This window comes from Ptychodera flava, chromosome 7 (assembly GCF_041260155.1).
Source record: "Ptychodera flava strain L36383 chromosome 7, AS_Pfla_20210202, whole genome shotgun sequence".
Lineage (NCBI taxonomy): Eukaryota > Metazoa > Hemichordata > Enteropneusta > Ptychoderidae > Ptychodera > Ptychodera flava.
In genome coordinates, this window is record NC_091934.1 from 45,728,392 (window position 1) to 45,751,647 (window position 23,256).

The following is a 23,256-nucleotide window of genomic DNA, read 5'->3' on the forward strand; positions in this document are numbered from 1 at the left end:
AATGCAAAACTTTGCCCAATTTTAGGTTTTATACATATTTGATTTAATGCGGAGTGATATACCAGGTTACCAGACTAGACAAGCACTACACGCGCCATCTTGAATATTCAGGTGTATGACAAACGCCTCGTAACCTGTCTGTTATTTTATTCAACGGTACAGAGGAAACCATTTACAACGTCGGCAAACTGAGAAGCGGCTGTGTGTTATATCCACGACATTTTAGCTGCACGTCGTCAAAGCAGGCAAGAAAATGCCACTCGCAAAGGCCGACGATATTTTGAAGGGCTTCAAACTGTATCCTTTCAGATAGTTTTGTTGTTGAGTTCATCATCGTGAACAGCCACTCGTGAAACGATGGTATTATGTATATCTGCCTGTTTTGGTACCATTGTAAATTGCTCAAAAGGTGTGTTATTTATATTTACGTTTATTTCAGCCCTGCAGAATTCTAAGAAGCCCATGTCTACTGGTTCTATTTTCTAAGCACAAGCTTTACTGTGTGAATATGTGTAACACGCTAAATTACAGTGCATATACACATTGTACTTTAAAATACAGTGTATATTGTATTGTATTGTGTACGGGAAGTTGAATTCAAAAATTCATCGTGCGAAACAGTGTCAAATGTACATATGATAAGGTTAAACATTTCAAAACGTGATCACACATTAGCGTTTAGGGAACTTCAATGGTCGACTGAGTGACACTTCATGAATTTACGATCAATGAAACATGAAGTCGGTAACTGACAAACGTTCATCAAGCACTGCAAACTGACAGTTGCGTGTGTATTTACGGTCACGAGTGGGTTTGTATTTGTTAACTATGGCAACCCCTCTGTTCCGGCATTTTTCTTCCTCCAGACTGGAACTCTAGACATCTTGCTACAACCGCCACACCAAATACAACCTTCATATGCAATTTACAGTACATTTCCAATGATTTTGACGATGAGATACAGCTGGATATTGATACACTACCTAATTAGGTTTGTCAGTTTGCTCTTGAATTTACCCTTTTAGTGGTCAACTTTTACAACTTTGCGCCAACATCAGACAGACTAAAACAGCAGGTGACGCAGCAAGATGTCTGTAAACTAATTTACGATGTAATATGTTTATATCTTTACAGCAGCTATCAGTTTCAATGGTGACACACACAGGCCAAATGAAAATATAACATTGCTAGATTTAGCAACTATTGCCACTACCAGCGATTATAGTACTAGTGACAATAACCCATTCAGGTCGTCTACTTCAAGTAAAATTTGAAAAATAAGTACACGTCCCATTGCACAATTTACTACTTTTTTGTGTGATCCATTTTGTACTACTTTTAGATTTTGGTTAGATTTGAGTTGAAGAGAAATGTTTTAGTTTTGAATTATTTCTTCGTTCGACAAAACACTTGTCTGAGTTTTTTTAGACTAGAAAGTTGCTGACCCAAAGCCCTTGGGTTGTTAGTTTTATATTTTATTTTTCTGTTAAATGAAAACGTCGGATCAACTAGAAATGAGAAACTCTTACAATGTTGCAAGGTTTTTATCGCTACAATCTTGTCAATATAGAAAACTGTTGTCTGAGTTTTTTTAGGCTAGAAAGTTGCTGACACAAAGACCTTTGGTTGTTTAATAGTTTTAGATTTTTTGTGTTTAATAAAAACGTCGGATCAACTAGAAAAGATAAACACTCTTACAATGTTGCAATGTTTTTATCGCTTGTCGCTACAATCTTGTCAATATAGAAAACAAATGACGTTCACGAAATAGCCTGAAACCCCCAAGTTCACTTCGTACTGAAGTAGGCCCCGATATCAGCTCGTTGAGAAATGTGTGTCATTCATTTGTTGATAACCAAAGCAAACTTTGTTCATTTTACACATCACTCTATTATTTTTGAAGTCATGAACTTTATTGATATTCAACTACAAAGAACACTATCCTCTGAGTCTAACTTTGCAGTTAAGGTTGTTCTTTTACCACCTCTCCGTGAATTTGAACTGCTTGTAAAACTTGGCAACCAGTCTCTGTGTGTGTCACCATTGAAACTGATAGCTGCTGCAAAGATATAAACATACTACATAGTAAATTAGTTTACAGACATCTTGCTGTGTCACCTGCTGTTTTAGTCTGTCTGATGTTGCCGCAAAGTTGTAAAAGTTGACCACTAAAAGGGTAAATTCAAGAGCAAACTGACAAACCTAATTAGGTAGTGTATCAATATCCAGCTGTATCTCATCGTCAAAATCATTGGTAAATGTACTGTAAATGCAAGTAGCATGGAATGTTCTTGTCCATGATATCAGGCAAACACAAAATTACAGGACAAAATTATTTTGCCATTTCCAGGTCATTTGATGTAATATGCAATTTGAATTGTAGGAGAGGCTAGTTAAGTAGTAGCCGCAAAATTGTAGCGCTACGGTGAGGCGGTCGGTGATTTTTGGTTTTTGCGACTTAGCTCACCAGTAGCGCTACAATGCCGATGGCCCTGGGGAGTATAAAATAAGCGCATCCCACTGGACTAAGCGTGTTGATGTGAAATGCTACATATTTACTGCATTTGGTCGTACCGATTTATAACTATTGAAGACTAAACACTACACTACACTTAACCTTGTCGTTATAGGGTTTGGAATTTGTTCAAACACGTCGAACGCATTCCATAAACATTGAGCGTGGGGCATCCGTGTTTCTGGGAGCCGCCATTACCGAAAGTTGGTAATGGCTGCTCCCAGAAATGTTTTCGGAAAGCGATCGACGTGTTTGAACAAATTCCAAACCCCAAATTTTTCACCCATTGATTGATGAAGAAATTGTAATGATAAAGGCATTATGTTTTCAATAACATATCTTGTTATAGTTGACTTTGATGGCCGCCATCATAAAGCTTACCTCACTTTGATTTGACTTTGATGGCCGCCATCATAAAGCTTACCTCAGAGCAAAGTGACATAGAAATTGCAGCTGCAACTAAACTAGACCTTTTTTGTGAAGCTTTGCCTGTATAACTTTTTAAAGAGATGTTTTGAAAATATAGAACAAATGACAAAGAAAGAAACTAAATTTGTGAACAATTTTAGAAAGAAACATTTTATTAATTAAAGACACATTGCAAAATGATAATACTATCATATTTTGTCAGTTTTAACAGGCAAGACTTGATCTACAGTGTATGACGTGTTCTGTCAAACATAGAACAGTAAAAGTTCATTAGTTATTTGTGATTGAGGAAGTCAAATATTTTTAGAAAGAAACATCGTCATTGCATTATGAAATGGTTATTGATTTATTATTCATTATTGATTTTAATGAAATTGAAATGATAAGAAAGCAAGGCTGTGTTTGACAAACAGGAGAATGGATTTGAATGAAGACATTGTCAATAATACAGTGATGCCTGGAATATGATGGACTGTTGACACTAGTTTCTAGAAAGGACATTGAACCTCTGATGTAATCAATAGACCTTGATGCTTGAGGCAGAATGCAGCTTGCGGACAGATATTCGGACTACAATTCTTTTCTGATATACCACTTGTGGGGGGCTCATTTTAAAGCTCTTGGTATAAGAAAACTTTTCACAGGCTTAGTTTTTCTAAATTCAAAAATTTTATTTTTCTCCATAGAGTTAACACAGGAATGGCGGCCATCTTGAATTTTAAATATCAGTAAATCTTGGGTCATTTGTTTCTCTTGTACCAAAATTTGCATGGTGACCCCCGATTTTTATTCTTGATTTTGACAAAGAATGGTGAAAGAAGTGTGAGCAAAAGTTTAAGTCTCACTTTCGAGGTGTGCACTACCTTAAGTTTTTCACCACCATGGTTTGTCCCAAATCCATTGTTTTCTATGGTAAGTTGGACCTGTATACAGGGAACTGGGGGTGAAAGGGTTAAGTTTTTAGATTCCACCATAGACAGAGAAACTAGAGTCTATGATTCCACTATAGTGCTTGACAGAGAAGACTTGTCTTTTGCCTGGTGAAAATATTTCATACCAATGACAGTTTGATCAGCAATTTTAGTATTATTCAGTTGGAACTTGCTGGGGATGCATACTAATATAAATCTTCAATTACAGAGTTGTTTTGCATTTGTGGTAGCTATTGATTTTGTAGATGCATAGTTTTTATGGTGACTGCCTATGACTAGCAAGCAATATGTTGTAGACAGGGATATTTTTGCTGTGTCAGTGGTACCACCATGCTTCAATTGTTGAACTGTCACTCCTACTCAGTTGCCAATCATGCCTCCTTTCAAACTCCTTTGTATGTTTTAACGGTTTCATTCCTGATTCCCTGTATAAAGGTCCCAAGCAGTAGACGGTAATGGGGTTGTGCAAATATTTGGTAACTATTGTGGGGAGGGGGGGGTGAGTATTAGAGTGTTTTATATGATTCAACAAACCAAGCCAAAACTTGCACTTTGAGTATGTGCGGCTAATTTAACTGTTTAGTTTTCAGGTTTGCCGATGTTGCACCAAGGACTTGTAACTAAAAACCTAAAAAACCTAAACCCCTGATTAGAAACTACAGGGCAACATTGTAGAAATTTCATAGCATTTTTTATTGAGCACTTCTGCCGACAATACTTGTCTTATGTTTATTACGTTTGCATAAACCTTGGCAATGTTACTTCTGTAAAAATTCCACAATCTCATAGTAAAGTTTTTGTGGTAAGAGATTGTTTTAATCTAAGTAAAAAATAGTTACTGTGACAGTATGGGAAGATTCAGTGGTGAATACCGGTAAGTTTCTATATGGTGTTCATGCATTTCGCATTTAATATTTTGTGAAAAAACTGGTCCAAATTTGGAGTTCATTTTATCGCCATAAGTGATAGACTGTATTCTGTTCCCTTTGGCATATGTGCATCATTACTTCAAACAACCAATTTGGGAAAAAATTGCAATGCCTGTTCAAAATAAAAAAAAAAAAAAATAATGTAAATAGTATTAACCCTTTTCCTGCCAAGTCGGTGAAAATCCGCTTGAAATTCGGTGTAGCTAGAAGCTGAGCAGCCACGGCCGTTATCCTCCTAAGGCGGTGGAAATCGGGCTACTTTTTGGTACCCCCTTTCCTGCCTAGTCGACGGAACTACGTTTTGCTATCCCCTGTGCGGTTAGGGGTCATCCGAGGACAGGTTTTCTGACAAGGAACGCCTTTTCCCTCGAAATGGGTTCGCAGGGAGTCGATAGACAGGGAAAGGTGCAGAAACCTGTCCGCCAGTCCCCCACACCCGAGGGGGGCTGGTTTTTTTTTACCGCTTTTTAGCGGACTTGGCAGGATAGCATGGTGACGTTTTCTGGCGGAGTTGGACGTACTTGGCTGCCTGGCACTATAGAGATTGCTGCCGAACTTGACCAACTCGGCAATGCTAATCTAGAAGGCTACCTCTTGCAAACGACTTGGCACATATGCCGATGGTGCGAGACGAAAGTCACTATTCAGTTGTGCGTGACTGAAAATGAGAACGTATTTTTGACGGGACGGCTCGACTTGTTCCTCCCATGGAACGGATATGAACGACTCGGAAATACCATTACAAACTGGTGTCCGACGTACTAAGCTGGGCTTCAGCTCTGCAAGTTCAAGCCAGGCAACGTCCTTCACCGCCTTGGCCATGCCATTCAATGGACGTAGCTTTGGATTTTTATTTATTCCATCGTCCGAAGTATTGGCTCTGGTTTGCAGGCAAACGTATCCTCTTGCCGACGCATTGGTAACTACGTACGCTGTTTGCGTACAGAGAATTCAAAAGGTGACATGAGGTCAATATGCTACATGTACGGGGATACCGCCTGCATTTAGCAGGGACTGCTTTTGTTATGCAAACCAGCTAGCAGTACAATATGGCTGCCAGCATGTGGACACGTCGATGGCTAGAACAATGGAAGCATATTGCGTTGCACCCGTGCATCGCAAAAGTGAACTGAAGACTTGGGGTAGTGACTGGTTATCACTGGTTAGCTGCAGCCCAAGCCATGTCGGTACAAACCCGTACCTGACTGAGGACCACTTGATTAAGTCAGTAATGAACGGTAACACTCGTAAGCCAACTCCCAACTGAGCTGGCAAAACTACGTAAAGCTGTGCTTCAATGGCTCAGCCATGTCGTTAATACAACGGCAAAACGTAGTTTTTGTGCTACACTGCCAAGTCGTTGGAGGTACGTATTCAATTGACCCTACCCTGGGGAAACAGGACAGGTTTGACGGTGCTGCTGCACCCCTAGCACGACCCTCAGGGTCTCTGACTAACAAACGAGTGAGGTGATGTTTGTGCCTAGCGGACGTACGTAATACTGAAGGAGTTTATTTCCGAAAAAATAAACATGAAACGGCAATAAAATGACGCACTCCCAGGGGCAAACAAAGCCGGTGACCTCAATTTTTTTCTGCAGCAACCCTTGAGCTCCTTCCCCTGTCTACGGGCATGTAGAAATTATCGAAGTCTAACACGTATAAGTACGGCTAAAACTACCCTGAAAATGGGCGATTTCTGCCAAAATGCCTGGCAGGATAACATGCAGGAGAGCCAATCTTTTGCAGGCACATATTATGGGGCGGTTTTCTACTGACTTGGGAGAATAACGGACAAGGGCGCTCGGCAGGAAAAGTGTTAAATAAACCATGGTACTGTATGTTGAAATTTGCCGTTGTTATTGGTAGCTAGCTTACAAGCACATTCCAAGAAAATATCATAAATTAATGATTGTATTCTGTCTGACCACTACCATTGAGTTTTCATATAATTTGCTAGAAGTGATGTCCCAAGACAGGATAACCGGTTGCACCAGTAACTGTACATATTGAAAGATATCCTTCTGTAATTTTTCATAGGGTTACTTCTACAGCTTGTTGGTCTACTCATAAATATGGTAAAATACCCAGTATTCAACTCATACAGTATATGTACTGTGTGAACTTTTTGCTGTTGACACTTAGATTACTGTCCAGTTCAGTTGCCATAAATAACAAAGCTCGTCACCATAAACCATCTGTGTTGACAAGCCACACAATGGGCATCTAAAGATTTCTGTTTGGAGCAGATCAATACATTGTTGTCTATTCAGGAACACAAGACATTAAAATTTACTATCAGAGTTGACACAGTAACATAGTGAAGGGAAAGTTTGGGTGCTCGTAGTCTGTTCCAAAGTTGACTATTTGTCATGCTTGCTCATTACTAAGGATATAACCTTCACAAAAGTGGTACAATGCTACAGAATAGTTTTGTAGCTATAATATCAGTAATGTAATCTTTAGTGCAAGTTGTAACTTTGTATTCCTGTTAATGATAAGAAATATGTGAAAGTGTTACTCTGACAAAGATTGTAGTCTTTACTTTGCTCTCAATGCATGTGAATTGTGAGTAAGTGCTTGTATCACATATTATTGTCAGACCTGTTGCCCAGTAGATTCGACTGAACAAGTTTGTAAATCAGGTGACTCATGCATGTTCGAATGAGGATGATTTGTACAGTATATTAAACTGATAGTGAAATCAGTGCTGTACAGGTCCAAGCCATTTGAATTTAACTTCTTTTGTACATCTTTTCCCCTTGTTGAGATCCAGCCTTTATATGGTGACAGTGTTAAACTAAACTTGGTGTTCTTGTTAAAAACTCTAATAAACCAAGTTTTTCAGTGAGGATAAAGATCATATCTGCATTCATCACAGAAAGGTATACCTGACTTTGTTTATCCAGATTGGCAAATCTTCAATGAATGTATTCCTTCCTTAGTTATCTGATTACACTGTACTTACAATTTATATCAAAGTTCTAGGTTTATTGTCAAAGGACTGTTTCCTGATTTAAATTTTACATTGCATTATAAGGAACTGTACAGTTTTATTGAATAGAAATTAACTTTTCATACAGTTTTATTGAATAACAACATTTTTGTGTCGCTGGATGTTTGCTAAAAATTATGTTACATATACTGACTACCTGTGGAAGTTGGTTTTAAAAAAATTCCTAGTTTTGTAAGAAAAGACTTCTGAATTTAGGGAAAAAGAGAGATGATTCACTAGTAATGCAAACCTATCACAAAAAGTCATCAATTTCTCCATGATTTCTTGAGATCTTAACACATAATTGTATGGTCAAATAGCAACTGTTGGTGTTGAATGACATGATCAAAGGTGTTACAATAAGACAGTCCATTTTAATTCTTATCTGGAAGACAATCTCTTCAAAAGTCCCACCAAAGTCACCACCTGACTTTCCTTAATTGCTGTTACCAAAGAAACTGGATGAATCTTCGAGACGCAGAAAATGGAAAAATTTTATGGCAAAGCAATGAAGACCTGTAAGTACAAGACTTGTTGATTATACGTATTCTGATGGGGACATGTTTGCACTGTATGTTCAGGCATGTGTTGATGTGTTGTCTGTAGGTCACTGTGTTTGCATTTTAGCTGTAGAGACTGTTGTTTGATTTTGCCCATGTCCAATTGCAGTCTATGTGTCTGGAACTTCCCATGATATGTTTCACAATTGCAGTCTATGTGTCTGAAACTTCCCATGTTATGTTTCACAATTGCAGTCTATGTGTCTGGAACTTCCCATGTTATGTTTCACAATTGCAGTCTATGTGTCTGAAACTTCCCATGTTATGTTTTACAATTGCAGTCCATGTGTCTGAAACTTCCCATGTTATGTTTCACAATTGCAGTCCATGTGTCTGAAACTTCCCATGTTATGTTTCACAATTGCAGTCCATGTGTCTGAAACTTCCCATGTTATGTTTCACAATTGCAGTCCATGTGTCTGAAACTTCCCATGTTATGTTTCACAATTGCAGTCCATGTGTCTGAAACTTCCCATGTTATGTTTCACAATTGCAGTCTATGTGTCTGAAACGTCCCATGTTATGTTTCACAATTGCAGTCCATGTGTCTGAAACTTCCCATGTTATGTTTCACAATTGCAGTCCATGTGTCTGAAACTTCCCATGTTATGTTTCACAATTGCAGTCCATGTTTCTGAAAATTCCTCTCTTGTAATGTATATGTATCTATGAAACCACAATTCCATTCCTGTTTTTGATCATATTACCATATGAAATCAGAAGCATTTGATAAATTTTATATGATGATTAAGAGATAAGTGATAGATAGAAAGGTATTTTTGATTAAATATACCTGTGTTCTCGCGTACTTGTTGTAACACCAGTAGCTGTGGGTCCACAGCTGTGGTGTTTTCGGACGGGATTTCCACCTTTTAGGGGCTGGTTTTGACTTTTCTGATTTTTAACCCCGCCACCACCGCTGTGGGATATTGCATAGACTAGCGTCCATGTTCCGCCGCAAGCACCCTTTGCGCAAGTTTGTTCGACGATATTTCGAAAAATTTTCCATCCAAATTACAAATTGCCAACACTCATCAACAGCTTGGTTATTAGGGACTCACCAGACCAGAAATCCGCTCAAAATTCACTGAAATATCGCCTTTTTTCTAGGTTTGCCCGACATGACTACACGGAGACCGCCATTTTGCTAGCGTAAAACTGTTGGTCGAGGATCCCTGCAGCACGTCACTACAGTGACGTAGGCGTGACCTGTCAACTTCTAAACACAAACTGAGAGATTCATGGTGTGATATCAATGACCATCGTTGGTCTTATGGACATTCCCAGTCTCACAAAACTGAAACCAAACTTTTACTTGGGGGGAAAAAAGTTCAGTCCTAGGATCTGTGATTATTTGTGGCGCGCGGATGCTGGCCATAATCTCTCAGTTTGTGTTTAGAAGTTGAGAGGTCACCGCCTACTACGTCACTGTAGTGACGTGCTGCAGGGATCCTCGACCAACAGCTTTACGCCAGCAAAATGGCGGTCTCCGGGTAGTCATGTCGGGCAAACCTGGAAAAAAGGCGATATTTCAGTGAATTTTGAGAGGATTTCTGGTCTGGTAAGTCCCTAATAACCAAGCTGTTGATGAGTGTTGGCAATTTGTAATTTGGATGGAAAATTTTTCGAAATATCGTCGAACAAACTTGCGCAAAGGGTGCTTGCGGCGGAACATGGACGCTAGTCTATGCAATATCCCACAGCTGTGGTGGCGGGGTTAAAAATCGGAAAAGTCAAAACCAGCCCCTAAAAGGTGGAAATCCCGTCCGAAAACACCACAGCTGTGGACCCACAGCTATAACACCAGCAGCTTCTAGCAAAGTTACAAAAGTCTTGAACAATATCTCTTCATGTCATATTTGACTTTCATCACACAATGTAGGTTGAAATCTTCACTTTCCTTCACAGTTCATGTTGTTTCTCGTAAATTAAGCACTATTCAGAGAAAGAGAAACATAAAATGAACTCCAAAAATGTTATCATGTTATCATAATGTATGTCGTCATTTCTGTCACAGTAGCAAATATGCCATTTTCATGGCCCCAACATAATAGTGCATGCTGGTATATTTTTTGCTATTTAATACTGAAAACAAAATTAATGTTGGGGAAAATGCAAAGTCATAGTGAAAACTTTAAAGCTGTTCCTGTATAGAATTAAGTGAACATCAATAGGGTTATAAAAGTCTTCAATCAAATGGTTGAGTCATACCAATAACATACCAGAATGTAAAGGATCCTACCAGGATGTAAGGCCAAAAAAAATAATAGGTTTGTTTCTGGTCATTGACATGTGGCAAAAATGATTTGGTGATGCAATTTTTTTTTCAATTTTTTTTTTGTTTTGGCTGGAATTTGATACATTTTCCCCTTTTTCCATAGGGGCAAATGAAAAACAGGAAAAAAAAGAGTTGACGCGCACACTTTGAAGTGATGCGCGCGCTGACCAGAAACAAATCAATTTTTTTTGGCCTAAGGTCTTGTAGGGGCTATTAAAGTTTTCATTACAGTGTCATTGGTTTCTCTGTGCTGAATTATTGATTTGTTGATTATCTATTGATTTCAGGTCAATACCAGAAACTGAGCATGAAGCCAGGGTTCCAAAAAAAATTCTCAAATGCAAGAGTGTTTCCAGAGAAATCAATTTTTCATCGATAGAACAGATGGATAAATTTAGATTAGAACAAAAAGTTATGTTCAAAGGAAGGTGTTTAGAAGGTGAGTTCACACATCACAGGTATGGATAAATTTAGATTAGAACAAAAAGTTATGTTCAAAGGAAGGTGTTTAGAAGGCGAGTTCACACATCACAGGTATGGATAAATTTAGATTGGAACAAAAAATTATGTTCAAAGGAAGGTGTTTAGAAGGTGAGTTCACACATCACAGGTATGGATAAATTTAGGGTAGAACAAAAATTATGTTCAAAGGAAGGTGTTTAGAAGGTGAGTTCACACATCACAGGTGTGAATAATTCATTTGATAGGAGTCATTTGATTAATTTTTACAGAAAGTAATTTAATAATTTATGTTTTGTGTCATTTGATAATTACAAGTTATTCCAACAAAGATAGTGTGGGAATACTCTTTGATAATTGAGGAAGGGACTGTTATCAAATTCATAGCAACCTGTTAACTCTTTGAATACTGTATTTTTTCCCACCAAAATTTTAGTGCAACATTTTACCAATTTTTAGCTACTATAGACTATAGTCTATAGAAGCTATTGGGATGGGTATCCGTCCGGCGTCCGTCGTCAGTCTGTATGTATGTATGTATGTATGTATGTATGTCCGTTTGTGAGGCGTCCGTCCACTCAAATATCTTGAGAACCGCAGTACTTACTGATTTGATATTTGTTGTGTACTTGAAAAGTATGATTTTGAGAAACTATTTTTATTAATTTTTTGATATTGTTGAAAATAGGCAAATTAATGCCAAAAAAGGTGTTTTTGGTAAAAAATCTTCTTCTTCATAACCGCTGGTCAGACAGCTTTGTTATTTGGTATACAGGTCCCTAGGGATAACCCAACTTAGATTTGTTCAAATGTGATGAAATATGCAAATGTGTATTTTTAAGGAATTTTTTTGTCATTTTTGGTCAAAGTTTGACTTACATTGTATGTAATTCTTGTACTGTATAAACCCTATCAATTCACCCAGAAAAAAATAATTAATATGATTTCAAATAATTGAATTAATTAGGAAATCATCAAAGCCAAAATAATTTTAGTGTGGAATTATCAGAAAGTTCAACTTATTTTGACAGTTCATAGTGAATTGAGGATTAAAACATGTAAAGGCAACTTTCCTGAATCCCAACTTTGATATATTCTGAACAACCATTTATGTTATCTAAAAGAAATTGCTCATAATAGTTTGTCATGATAGGGTGGTCAAATAAATAGAGATAGAGAAAGTTCTAATTTCCATTTATGGTTGACTTGGTAAGGATAAAATAAGATTGCTTTTTGAGGAAAAAAATAGAGTGGTCAATTAAAAGAGTGGTCAAAGTGATAGTGTTTTTATGGTAAAGCTGGGCTGTAAGTGTAAGATTCCTCATGTGCTATTTATAGCAATTATGCAATCTGTGTAAACAGTGCAATGAAAGTGTAACATGATTCCTTATAATGCTTTTGATGACCTTGAACTTCTTAAGTTTCAAACATTTGTCTCTTCAGTGTGCTTTCTCTGAGTACGTACAGTCTCAACTTATTCAACAGAACTTACTTACAATGTTAATTTGAAAGTTAAAATGTGCTTGGTTAATAGGATGAAAATACTGATATTAAAAGATAATCAGCTCAAGATTCTTTATAACCTGACAGATATGCTGTTTTTTTATGACGTAAATCTTGATTTAAGCAAGTCTTGTTTACTTTAATTAGAATGTAATTAACTCTCGTTTATTTGCTATTATAGACTAATATAGTCTGATGAAATATGCAAATCTGTATTTTTACGGAATTTTTTTCCATTTTTGGTCAGGCCATCCTGAAATGAGCTATCAAAGATATCCACCTTCTTCATCAATACATGTGTCACAAAAGGTTATTCTCTACATAACACAGCAGAGCTCTGTCAACTGTTGAGTCGCTTGTTTTTTCAAAACCACTGGCTTAAATTTTCCTTTTTCGCTAAAAGCTCAACCCCGATGAAATACTAACTCGGTTATATGATATTTGGTTTACATGTCCCTAGGATGACCTTAGTGAGATAATTTCATACAGTCAGGAAATACTTAATTTTGTATCCATGTCTATAGTAGCTTCAGGGACTTTGGCCCTATGTTTATGAAATTTTCTGTAACTTTTCTGATAATTTTGGACCAAATGAACACAATATTTCAACAGCCACAGTTTTTTATCAAAATTTCAGCAAAAATTTGACAAAAATTGACAGAGGTATATTTTACAGAGGTGACAATAATTGACTTTGGCGTTCAAAGGGGGGTTAATGTACCCTGCAGGAGGAAACATGAAATGTATCGGAAAACATGCATAGACTTCATAGAACTTCATTTCACAGAATTGTCCATCCATGAATTCCTGCTTGTAGAGGTTAGCCCTGTAAAGAATAGTACAGAACTAATTACCATAGAGGAAGTGCTATGGTGGTGTTCTGTTGTTGATTTATAAGGTCAGAGCATTGTAGCTCGTGTGTGATGTGTCAATTAAATTTTATATGCGACGTATTGCCATGAGCCTGTCAATAGAAAACTTCAATTCTGTCTATAATTCATAGAGATGCAGTTTAGAAATGAAGATCCTTTCACCAAGTTGGTCAGAGTTCACACCTTCCAGACGCTAGGTTGAATCTAAGCCCCACAATAAATAAATTTGCATTCCTCACTACCTCTCACAATTTTAAACTTGTCTGATGTATGTGCTGCAATATCATACTTACAGGTAATTATAATCTGGAGGTCAATTTCATACTTTGAACTGTCAAAATTACATTCAATATAGTTCAGTTACAATGATCTTGAATCTGCTGTTAACATTTATTGCGATGTCCTTCACATAAACAAGGTTTTAACAAGATTTAACTTTACCAGAGTAGGATTACGTTTTGGTCAAAGTAAAGAATCAAGAGATAAATGATCAGGTGACCTTGTTCAGATTTGTAGTCTCCTTCAGAAAACATCAAGCTACCAGCTCACACAGTATTATCAATAATTTTTGAATGCTGTCATTCAGTAGTACTTTTTGCCGCATATATCTTTATCACACTGATTATGTTGTTTTCTTTTCTGTGCATTACTTCCGTGTAGAGTGGTATTTTGATTTTGGTTTTGTGATTCCTAATTCTACAAACACCTGGCAGTCGATAATAGAAGCAGCGCCAGAGTCACAGATGATGCCTGCTAATGTTCTCAAGTAAGTAGTCTTATGCACATCATGATATTTCATCAACTAAATACTCCGTCATACCCATAATAGAGTATATCATTGGCATTGATCAGCTCAAAGTGTATAGATGGATTGTAATTTCCATCTATCTGTGTGTATCAGCAGTCATCTCAGGTGCATTTCAACTAGACATTGTCTGTTTGATGGGCAAACTGCATCTAATATTATTCATAAACCCTGAGAAATCATTCCTTGCCTATTCATCCCAACCTCATCTCTATGTCACCATTTTGAACACACTAAGAATGTACAAAAGTCTGTTGTTGAACCTGGTTAACCTGTTCCACCCCAATTTCCTGTAAACGGGTCCACACTCCCCATTGATAACTATGGGGTTTAGAACGAACCATGGTGGTCACAGGGTAGTCTGAAACCTGTTCACCCCAATTTCCCGTAAACGGGTCCACACTCACCATTGATGACAATGAGTTAGGGCCAAACCATTGTGGTAAAAGGGTTAAAACAGGTTTCACAAAGACATTCGATGATTATATTTAACTTGCAGGGCCAAAGGCCATAATTATAGTCAAAGTGAATTTCAATGAAATATGTCTCCACCATTTGAGAACTGTGTGTACATGTAAATAAGAGTAACAGAAAGTGACAGTGAGAGTTGTTCATACATACCAAATGCTCTTCTAATAGTGGTTTTTATGGAAAAGCAGTACAATTACATGAATGGCATCATTGCAAATTACTCTAATCAAATTTGAATTCATTTTGAAACTAGTATGGTCAAAACAGATGTAGCAACAATATAGCTTTTGTATGCCAAGCTCTTTTACACATTAACATATTTGAACAAGATTTATATACTCATAATTCAGTAAAAAAAGAAAAAAACTAAATAGACAAAAATAGACTGATGAATTTTTACGAAAATGTAACAAGAAAACAACTGATATGAACGTAATATCTGCACACTTTATCTAGTTCACCCCTATTCAGTGTAAACTGAACCTCAATTACCATAGATAACAATGGGTTTGGACCAAACTATATATAACAATGGGTGTGGACCAAACCATGGTGGTGAAAAGGATAAGTAGCAGCATTGCCCAAAGTAATATTGTATATATCTTGATAACATTGATGTTTTAAAAGGAAATGGTGTCATCATCACATTTTTCATAGAGGACTGTTCTGTTATCTTAACCCTTTGAGCGCCAAAGTCTATTTTTGCCGCCTTTATAAAATATACCGGATTTTTACGAGAGTACGCCCAGGGCCGTTAAACAGAATATGGCTACATTGTCTGCTTCACACCTGTAGCTAAATAACGGCCCAGGGCCGTAATTCGGTAAAAATTTACCGCCAATTAACTAAAACATACGGGATTTATTCTCTGGTCGTTCTACGTCATGACAAACCCGCGTCTATGTCATCAATTTTGGTGCGTCGGACCTTTTTTTTTGTCGATCTTCGGTGTGCTCGTAAATATGTAAACAACATGGCGGCCGATGTTTCTCCCACGATCAAAAGTCATGTAATGAAATCGATATTTTCACAGACTACGACATTACTCATCCAAACAATGTAAACACAAGAGTGTACCGCCTGTATATTCCGAAGGAATTACGTGAATAATTTGCGGAAACAACGAACTCGAAGCTGGTCGCGTATACCGTGGGTTCCGTACGCATTGCAAACAGGGTCAGGCGCGACGTTTACAGTGTTCGCGCCGTCGAGATTCAGTCGATATTTGTTCCCGAAAAATAGCGTATCTTCGTCTGTGATAAATTTCTAGGACTATACTACATTTGAAATAGAGTATAACTTTGCGGAAGGTAGCCTACGTGTAGACCGAGAGCTGTCATTTGCTCCACACACGAACGAACGTGAGCGCTAACGCACACAACGGACGACTGGAAATGATTGACAACTTGTGCACGGCGTACTGATATTTATTCCTAAAGTAGTTCAAAAGTTTAAACGCGGAATCGTCATGGAAAACTTATTTTATTTTGCAAAAAATAACGAATTCTTGGCTTGTGCATGTGATAAGTATATTATTCCCTAATATTTTTCTTCGTTCAGCAAGGAAAATACTCGTGACGTAATGACCGTGTCACCACGAGTCGAAGAATAATATCTAATTATCACATGCCTCCATGGTTTGTCGAACGCATTCAAATACGGCTAGTTTTCAATCGGATTCGAACCCACAACATACGGCATCAGTCGCCTAGCTGAGAGGCCATAGACAGAACCGCTCGGCGAAAAAGCGAAGAAAATCATCGATCAGATTTTGACGTGTGCACGTGTTCTGAGGTTGACCTAGTTTGTAAGTGTGACAAGTTAATCAAAGTAGTCGAACGTGTGAAAATAGATACAGTGTTTCACATTCGTTGCACGCAAAGAGGTCAATAATCATAAACAATTGTGGATCATACCATTTCTACTAGGGATTACTACTACTGTTACGTTTGTGAATGCAACAAATTTACGCGAAGAAAATCATCAGATTTTTGTATCAAAGCAAAAAAAAACCTGAAAAGTAATGATGTACATTAAATAAAAAAATAATGAAACAGAGTTATTTTTTATGATAGTCATTTTATTTATTTCATGATCCCCATCGTGCAGAATTGAAAATTCCTGGCTCCTGCTTCATCTGTCAATCATTGTCGGCATTGTGTGGCAAACTCTAACGTTTACTTTGCGTTCTTCTGGATCATTCCACCTGCATTTTAGTAGCATAAATAGGGGGATACGGACATATATCGCCGAAGTAATTATCTTAGAAGTGTAACTTATTTTATTTTGTACGCTATATAAAACTTTTTGACCTTTGCGTAGGTAATTTTTTTTAAGGGGAGTCAAGTTGAAATGCCGTAGACAAAGGTTGAGATGAAATTTAAAATTCTTAATAACGGCCCCCCCCCCCCCCCCAAATAACCGCCCATGGGCGGTTTTTCGAGTGGGCGTACTCTCAGAAAAATCCGTACCACAGTCAATTTTTTTCTGATTTTTGCCAAAATCTTGGTAAAACACTGTAGCTGATGAAATGTGATATCCATTTGGTCCAAAATTATTGAAAAACTTACAGAAAAGTTCAAAAAAATTGGTAAAATATTGCATTAAAATTTTGGTGGGAATATTACAGCAGTCAAAGGGTTAATTCCTCATGTTTCAAACTATCAGTTCATTTTCAGTCAACTGACACTCCTCTTTTTTGTTTTGTCTACAGTGGTAATGTTATCATAGAAACCAAATTCTATGACGATGACCTGTTGGTGAGCACATCCAAAGTGAGGCTTTTCTACGTGTAACCATGGTAATAGCTCTAGTGCAATAGACAGTCTTTTACAGCTCGGAGCATTTTGCTTTGCAGCCTTTTACTTCGGCCTTCTATCAATGTGTGATAATGTCAACTGATCAGATTTCATCTTTTCAATGTCAAAGATGATTGTGCATTTTTATGCATACTGTTAACCTACCTGTTCAAATACAAGATGACCATTGGAAAATGATCGTACCAGTTTTAAATGATGTTGCGGGAAATGAGAAATCTCTCGTTCATTATTCTGAAAAATACAATAGGACATGAAGCAGATCATCAAACCAGTTTGTACCAGATCATCAAACCAGTTTGTACCAGATCATCAAACCAGTTTGTACCAGATCAAATGTAGAATTATGACCCTGTAAGAATGCTGCTTTCTTGCATCAAGTAGTTAGGTTTAACCTTGGAATTTTCTTGTCACAACTCTTAGATTTTGACTCAAAAAATAGAGAAACACTGCAATCAATCAGACAAGAATTGAAATATTTGTAAACTATATGAAGGAAAATGCCTAACCTACTTGGTTTTGATACATGTGAAACTGTTTAAACTATAGCACTGATCACGGATGTAGCTTTGTAACTAAATTTCGAAATGGCTTCACGATATCTGCTGCTTTGGACAAAATTTGTCTCTGTGTACCTGTGTTTATTACTGCAGCTTGTGGTCAGACCCTTTGACGTAGTTTTTAGTTTTACAGTGGTAATATCATTGGTACCCAAATACCAATTCACACTTCTGTAATTTCTGAAAGTCATGTGGATATTTTCAGACAAATATTTATTTTTGCATACTGAAAATGGAACTCTGTTGTCATTACAAATCAGCCCTATTGATCATACTCTCTGTAAATTGAGTAATGTCTATGCCTGTATCTAGCTAATATATTTATATTTTATTCTCAAGAATGATGAAAACAATTTGTAAGTCTGATACAAATGTAGGATTGGAATTCTTAAGGGAATTATTGTAGTCTACAAATATTTGTAAGTGATTTGAAAAACATGAATCAGACAATACCAGTAAGGGTGTTTTGCATTTAAATGACTAGTTTGATCAAAGGAAATTTCACTCAGCTTCAGTACCACAAAAATTTCTCAGTTTGAAATATTACCAGGAAAATCTACTAGTTTGCACAATCACAATATTCTGTAATTAGTCTAAAGATATTTTTTAAGAAAAGGGTGTAAAAAAAGAAAAAAATCTGTCACTGTTTGTAAGTGTAATGTTTGAACATCATCAAACTTCACCAAATCTAATTATAACAAAATACAGTGTTGGTAACATAACCATAACCATAAGATTTGTGTATTGTCGAGTAAAAACAATAAATTTGTGAGTATCCTCTTGGTTTTAGAAAGGCTGTACCACAGGCAGTTTGGATTGAACCTTCTAACCATTGTCTTGATTTGACGTCCTGAAAACACCACTGTAATTTGTGTTACCTTGCAAAATGCTTTCTATGTACACTTCTATAGATCATAATATATAATTGTTATGTGGCAATACCTATACCTTGTCATTAATACCTACCAAGCCAATCGCGATGTCTCTTACAGTTTATACAATGGCATACCAGTGGAATCATTTGTTCACTAAGGAAGAGAATTGTATGAAACACAAAAGTATCATTAACCCTTTGAGTGCCAAAGTCAACTTTTGTCGCCTATATAAAATTTACCCCAGTCAAATTTTTCCAGATTTTTTCCAAAATTTTGATGAAAACTTGTAGACAATGAAATGTGATGTCCGTTTGGTCCAAAATAATAAAAAAAATTACAGAAAAATTCAGAAAAATTGTGAAAATGTTGCACTAAAATTTTGGTGGGAAAAATTACAGCACTCAGAGGGTTAATTGATACTTCAAATTGCCTCAGTAAAAGGCCTTTAGTGAAAGGAGAAGTATTCCAAATATGTCAAGTACACCATGTCAAAGGTGAGAGATATGCGGATGTTGTTTGATGGTGTTTTTATTTTATGAACAATTACTGTAGGTATTGTTGCTGTTGGCAGGTTGGAGCAAAATTTGTATATATTATGTATAGTATTTCTACAAGCGAAAAAAGTATAGACAGTCATTGATGGAAGAAAAAAACAGATAAGAGAATCAGCTTTTGTTATCTCTAGTAGAAGTTGTAAATTTTGTATCAATGTTTGTAGAAACAAAAAAGCTGGTTTTCAAAACATTTTAAAACATTAAATTTTGCTGGATTGGCCAGATGAAACTGTGTAAGTTCTAAGGAATCGTCAGATATGTCCAACTCTTTTATCAACCTTATAATCTCCAGTGACATATTTATTTTGTAACTCCTTGATTTAGTTGTATAATTTCATTTTTCTAAAATTAACAAAACAAACCTTTAAGATTCTCTTCATTTACTTTCCTGGTAGCAAAATTGAATAAGAAATTGTAAATTTTTCTTACTGAGTTCTGAGAGTTTGTTTCACCACTGTTGAGACATGGACATTGTGCTGATTTTTCTAGAGTAACCAAGCACCAATCTTTTCACCTGTACAATTTGATAAAAAAATATCATCCTCAGGCCATGTGACCATTCCACACAATGGGAAGTATAAAGTCAATGAATTTTAGAATATTCAAATTGTTTGATAGCAGTACCATCATTACGTAGTTGAACCAATCCTAGTAAATGCAGAATTCACTTGGTCATTCTCAGAAGGGACAGTAATTAGTATGATAGCAGTGCTAATGTATAAGAGACTGGGTTCCCAGAGAAGTGTAGGAAAAGTTAAATTTTCTGCAAATGACAGACTTCACAAAAAATTGGGGGATTGGGGTGAGTCACTTAAAAATAAGGGGATTTGGTTAGCAAGTCACACAACTGGTTTTTATTGAAACTATTAAAGGCTACTCAGTCATTTAAATTGCGTGAATCTTAGACAGCTGTGTAGATATTTTTGCAATTGACAATTTTACAGTGAATTCACTGATAATGTAATCTATGCTTTAAAAGAATACCACTGTCATCAAAGGTTGGATGGATTATGTACAAGTATGCATTAACCCTTGTCCTTCCAGTGTCTGTCAGAGTCAGTAAAAAGTAGTATTGAGTCAAAACCTGTATGATGTTTTCACCTACTTGGCAGTGTATGTTATAGGGACCAGTGGATTAAGTCTGTAAAATATTTTGTACAGTATCTGTTTTCATTGGCCTTTAAATGTTCCAGTTTTTGGTGAAATGCAATGCATGGGACCTGCGTTGCTTCACTTGGCAGGATAATGGTTAAAGGTATACAGTCACCTGTAATCTAAATATGCCCATATATGGTCAAAGGGGCATTCCTTGGTACGAGTATTCAAAATACCCATGTGAGGGCGCTGTTTTTAAAAAGTGGCCACCCGCTTAAAATCTGTGATTGGTTAGATTTTCTCTTTCCATGGTAACTGTGGCAAAATTGGAACAGGTGACAGTACACCTTTAATGTTCCCACCAAACTCAATTTTACCGAGAGACATGAAACTTGATTTCGCCATTTTGGAAATGTGGTAGAGTGCCTCGTCGTTTTCTACTGCATGGTTTGACTTATTCATGAGGAAATAAGGGTGAAACAGTTGAGCTATAGACACTCATCAAAGTTCACCTGCACACCATGTGACTTTCAAAACTAGTCAAAATCTTTTTACAAGTGTCCTGTTTTAAAAACCGAATCCCTCCATTGATTTTTGTGTATTTACATTACATAGTCCATATGAAGTATTTTCTTTATGTAAATGAAGTTTTATGCAGTGTTAACAGCAGTCACAGTATCCATGAAAAGTTTACACACAGCTTTCTCCCTGCGTGGTTCCTCATTAAAGAGTTTGTTTCAAAATATCATTATCTGTACAAATTTGTTGAAAGGTATTGAATGGTAAGATTTAATTATTTGAGCATGGACGCTGATAAAACTTACACCATGTTTGGTGTGTTTCTTTAAGGATTAATTCAAATTATGGACCTGTAGACGCTTATGTAATCCCACTTCAGAATATGAATATGGCAGTGACGGGAACCTGGCTTCCACCGCGCTTCGGCCCCACCCCATTGTTTTCAATGGAGAGGCTGGGCCTTCATACTGGGCTTTGGGGGTGAAAGGGCGACTGTACTTATTGCTGTACTAACGGTACTTCAAATACCATACTGAACAAAAGGGAACCCATATATCCAGGCAGAAGTTTAACTGAATAGCATTTAGATTTGCTGTTCTAACCTTTTCAATTCTGTAAAGCAGTGAATGATTATTTCTCCAAACCATGGCTGTCATTTGGTGCCAATGAGTTGTATTAGTTACAAAGACAAATGTTCTTGTCTTTTGTATAATGGAAAAGTTTCAGTGCATAGTAGAGCATAGGCTAGATTATTATCACTTGCGGTCATTTGTCAATTGCCTCGACATATCCGGTACAAATAACTTGATTCTGTCAAATCCATTCTGAATTTTGTTTGTGAAATCAAGTTTAATTTTATTCAATCACTTTAGTGATCTGATCCTGATTTCATTCACCACACAGCATCATAGAATTATACCATTCTTTTGGTTTTTCTCCATCAAGTGATTATTTTTTCCTTTCTGAGAGATCGTTTTAGGACTAATAAAGTTATTTTGTAAACTTTCAAGTTTTTGTCTGTGTCATACTTGTCATTTTGTACAGCTACTTTGATACAACAGTGATTAGTCAGTGTTTTTGTTTGGCATTCTGGCAAGTATTACAAAGTCAAAGGTTCCCAAAGCAAAAGTTATTTACAGGATCACCCTGTCACAGAGCAACAGGAATGTACATGTGTTACCAAATAATTTTGCCAGAATTCTGTAACTTCAGTAATAACATTGATGTCGACCAATGAACAGAGTAATGTATTACCATTTGCTACTTATATTCTCCCTGGCTCTGTCGCTCAAAAAACTTATTTCTCAGTATGGGTCTCTCACAAAAATGAGAAACATTTTCTAGTTTTGGCATGTCATCAAGGCATGTGGTTCCATGTTAGAGGAATTTAGGAAGTACGTACCTTAAATAGAAAGATTTAAACTTTAGCTCCAACTTTACACCAGAAAAATTTTTATACCAATCACTTTCCAATTCAGGAAATTTCAAACCCATCTCAAATTTAGGAAATTTTAAACCAATTTAAAATTCTGGAAATTTTAAGCCAATCACTTTCAAATTTAGGAAATTTTAAACCAATCATCTTCAAATTCAGGAAATTTTAAACCCAAACACTTTCAAAGTCAAGAATCGACCTCTTGGTCACCATACAAATTTTAAACAGAGGCAAAAATTACCAACAATTTACTATGTAAAATTCAAAATGGCCACCTCATCCATGGTAAGTATGGGGGAAATTGAATTTTTGATTTTCAAGAAATCAAGATAGAAGAAACTTCCTTACTCCACAAGCTTAACAGTGAATCCATTCCATGTAAAATATCGGCAAAAGATTGTGAAAAATTGAGAGTGACCGTGTCTAAATATGTACCCAAGTCACATTCTAACTTCAACAGACAATAGGGATCTTTTAAAACATTTGGAAAATTGTGTCTATTGAATAAGTGAAAATGCCGCAAATTCTGAATACACAAATGCTTGAAATTGAGCCCCAAGTCTTTGAAAAGATGTAGTTCTTATTCAAATCTGCCAATTTTTTCAGCATACCAGCCGTCTCCATCATAATTCTGAGGATGAAAGATTTTTTTAAA

At 36.6% G+C, this 23,256-nt stretch overlaps 1 protein-coding gene across 1 annotated transcript; it reads left to right on the forward strand.

Moving 5' to 3' along the window:
* The first annotated feature begins 76 nt into the window (after window positions 1-76).
* Window positions 77-22,175, forward strand: LOC139137687 (retinal rod rhodopsin-sensitive cGMP 3',5'-cyclic phosphodiesterase subunit delta-like). The gene is made up of 5 exons (XM_070705908.1): window positions 77-297; window positions 8,255-8,317; window positions 10,925-11,076; window positions 14,132-14,237; window positions 17,461-22,175. Exons 1-5 carry the CDS (start codon window positions 254-256, stop codon window positions 17,540-17,542), a joined length of 447 nt encoding a protein of 148 aa, XP_070562009.1. The 5' UTR covers window positions 77-253; the 3' UTR covers window positions 17,543-22,175.
* The last annotated feature ends 1,081 nt before the right edge of the window (window positions 22,176-23,256 follow it).

Coding starts and splice junctions, on each gene's coding strand:
- LOC139137687 (XM_070705908.1), top strand. CDS start 254: ATGCCACTCGCAAAGGCCGACGATATTTTGAAGGGCTTCAAACT. Junction 298..8,254: donor ATTTTGAAGGGCTTCAAACT/GTATCCTTTCAG, acceptor CTGTTACCAAAG/AAACTGGATGAATCTTCGAG. Junction 14,238..17,460: donor ATGCCTGCTAATGTTCTCAA/GTAAGTAGTCTT, acceptor TTTTGTCTACAG/TGGTAATGTTATCATAGAAA.